Genomic DNA, 1,919 nt, shown 5'->3' with positions numbered 1-1,919 from the left:
GGGAGTTTGGAGCGCTCGGGCCATTCGTCCGCTGGCCGCACCATGTGCTCCCGGGAGCGCGCTACTGGCTGCGCCCTCCCCTTTCCACCCGTCCCCTCCTCTTCCCTCAGAACTGGGTCTGCATCTGGATCTGAGACCTGGAGCCGGATCCGGGGCATGGAGGCGGCGTCTGGGGGCTGGTGCTTGCGATTCAGACCCGGGACTTGAGCCTGGGGGCTGCATTAGGGCCCGGGCTCGCGTTCGTGCCCTTTCTGTCTCAGTTGAGGACCCCCGGGTGAGGAACTCGGCCCAGAGACTCCCCTTGTTACCCTGAACCAGCCCCTGTGCCCTGTTGGAGAGGCTATTTATCTCTTTCCATGCTCTCTATGCAAGGCATAACCTCCCTGCACGGTACCTGCTCCCCTCAGACACTGCCTGTCTCGTCTCTGCTGCAGCCTGTTCCTCAGAATTGGATTTGTGAATTCACTTGTTGACCCTGAGACTTCCACGGAGAAGCAAGGCGTTGCCAAGCTAAGCAGTATTGCAGGTACAATGGAGTACAAAGCAATAGCAGAGAGCTCTTGGTCTTCCTAACTTCAGTTGTATATACACCGTACAGCATTGTTCTGGTAAACAACCTCTTTTAAAACGTATTTTACACCTAATCAGAAAGGTGTATTCATCAACTAAGAAGGAAGTAACTGTGCCTGATATTCTGATTTTTATTGGACTTTGGAAAGGCATGCTATGGCCACTGAGTTCCCCCTAGACACTAGCTTCCAGGTAGCTGCTACGTCAGGTTCTTCTCCATGAAGTAAAATCTGTAGTAAAATTACATGTGTTTTAGAAACGTCTTTTGTGCACCACATTAGGCTCAGCCTCCCTGTACTCTTTCACAGTAATCCGTGTCAGCTGGAAGGCGCTTAAGGAGGGGAGGAGCCTTATGTTCAAACAGAAAACTTCCTATTAGGAGGAGCACCGACTTTCACCTTAACACCACCCAAAATCATACAGTCTTATCTCCTCGTTTAAGCATTCGTTTTAATTCCTAGAAAGGACTGAAATCGTTATGCCAACATCATTATGATTTGTTCATTGTGATTCTTTCATGATAGAGTTGGAGCAGAACTTGCCAATCCCTGGTGATTCTATGCCAACGTTAGGAAGGTAAAAAAGGGCTTTCAGACAGTGAAATCTTTAATTTTGAACCATAATTTCATGGCCAACAGAATGTGGTAAGTTTTTTCCACCTCACCAGGATTCTTAGTTATGTCTTCCTCGAAGCTCAGGCACACATAACATTTTTTTTTCTTGTATGCTTTGTACAAGCAGCTGTTGAGCTGTGGTGACTTGTGAAGTGATGCTTTCTTTGAGAATCCGTGTTAGGCACGCTGGAAGATCACAGCTGTCCAGCTCAAGCTGGAGAACACCATGGGGCAAGCAGTAGCCTTCAAAGATTGGTACGCTGTGGGTAACACCATAACCAGAGTCCACCATGCAGCCTGTGCTGAGACCAGAAGCGCAGAGTGCGAGCACAGCCTGGATGGACGCACACAGCTGGTACATGCATCAGCCTGCTCAGGGAAGGGCTTGGCCATTTTAACTTGGTAAACCAGGGGGTTAAGTGGTGCCTCAGTCAGAGTCACTGTCTGCTCACTGCCTTTCATCTTCAGGTCATTGGCATAGAATTCTTCCCCACAGCCCTCCTGTCTGCCCAGGATGCGACAGTCCCAAGCACTTTTGGGTGCCTACAGGAATCAAAAAAAACACAGGGGCACCGGAACCCCGGACTTCATGGCAACACCATGGACTCCCCTTGGTTAAGGTGGTCTGCCTGGGCATGTCCCAGGTAAAGGATACTGCAGGAAAAAGCACTTCCTGTGCATTTAAATGATGTGTGTTGTTTTGAAAAAATGCTGGAAGGGTGTTTGGCCCTTTCA

The 1,919-nt window shown here is 49.5% G+C and overlaps 1 protein-coding gene across 1 annotated transcript; it reads right to left on the bottom strand.

Moving 5' to 3' along the window:
• Positions 1-822: 822 nt before the first annotated feature.
• LOC104407340 (actin-related protein 3-like) lies at positions 823-1,545 on the bottom strand. Its single transcript, XM_010016596.1, has 3 exons — positions 1,383-1,545; positions 1,078-1,157; positions 823-942 (listed from the first exon to the last, which is right to left on the bottom strand). Exons 1-3 carry the CDS (start codon positions 1,543-1,545, stop codon positions 823-825), a joined length of 363 nt encoding a protein of 120 aa, XP_010014898.1.
• Between the last annotated feature and the right edge of the window lie 374 nt (positions 1,546-1,919).

The sequence above is a fragment of the Nestor notabilis genome, unplaced genomic scaffold, assembly GCF_000696875.1.
Source record: "Nestor notabilis isolate BGI_N333 unplaced genomic scaffold, ASM69687v1 scaffold28026, whole genome shotgun sequence".
Lineage (NCBI taxonomy): Eukaryota > Metazoa > Chordata > Aves > Psittaciformes > Psittacidae > Nestor > Nestor notabilis.
The sequence above is the reverse complement of the archived record's forward strand: the minus strand, read 5'-3'. Positions and strand labels throughout refer to the sequence as shown.

Coding starts and splice junctions, on each gene's coding strand:
- LOC104407340 (XM_010016596.1), bottom strand. CDS start 1,545: ATGTACCAGCTGTGTGCGTCCATCCAGGCTGTGCTCGCACTCTGCGCT. Junction 1,158..1,382: donor CCAGCTTGAGCTGGACAGCT/GTGATCTTCCAG, acceptor ACTGTCTGAAAG/CCCTTTTTTACCTTCCTAAC. Junction 943..1,077: donor ACTCTATCATGAAAGAATCA/CAATGAACAAAT, acceptor TCCTCCTAATAG/GAAGTTTTCTGTTTGAACAT.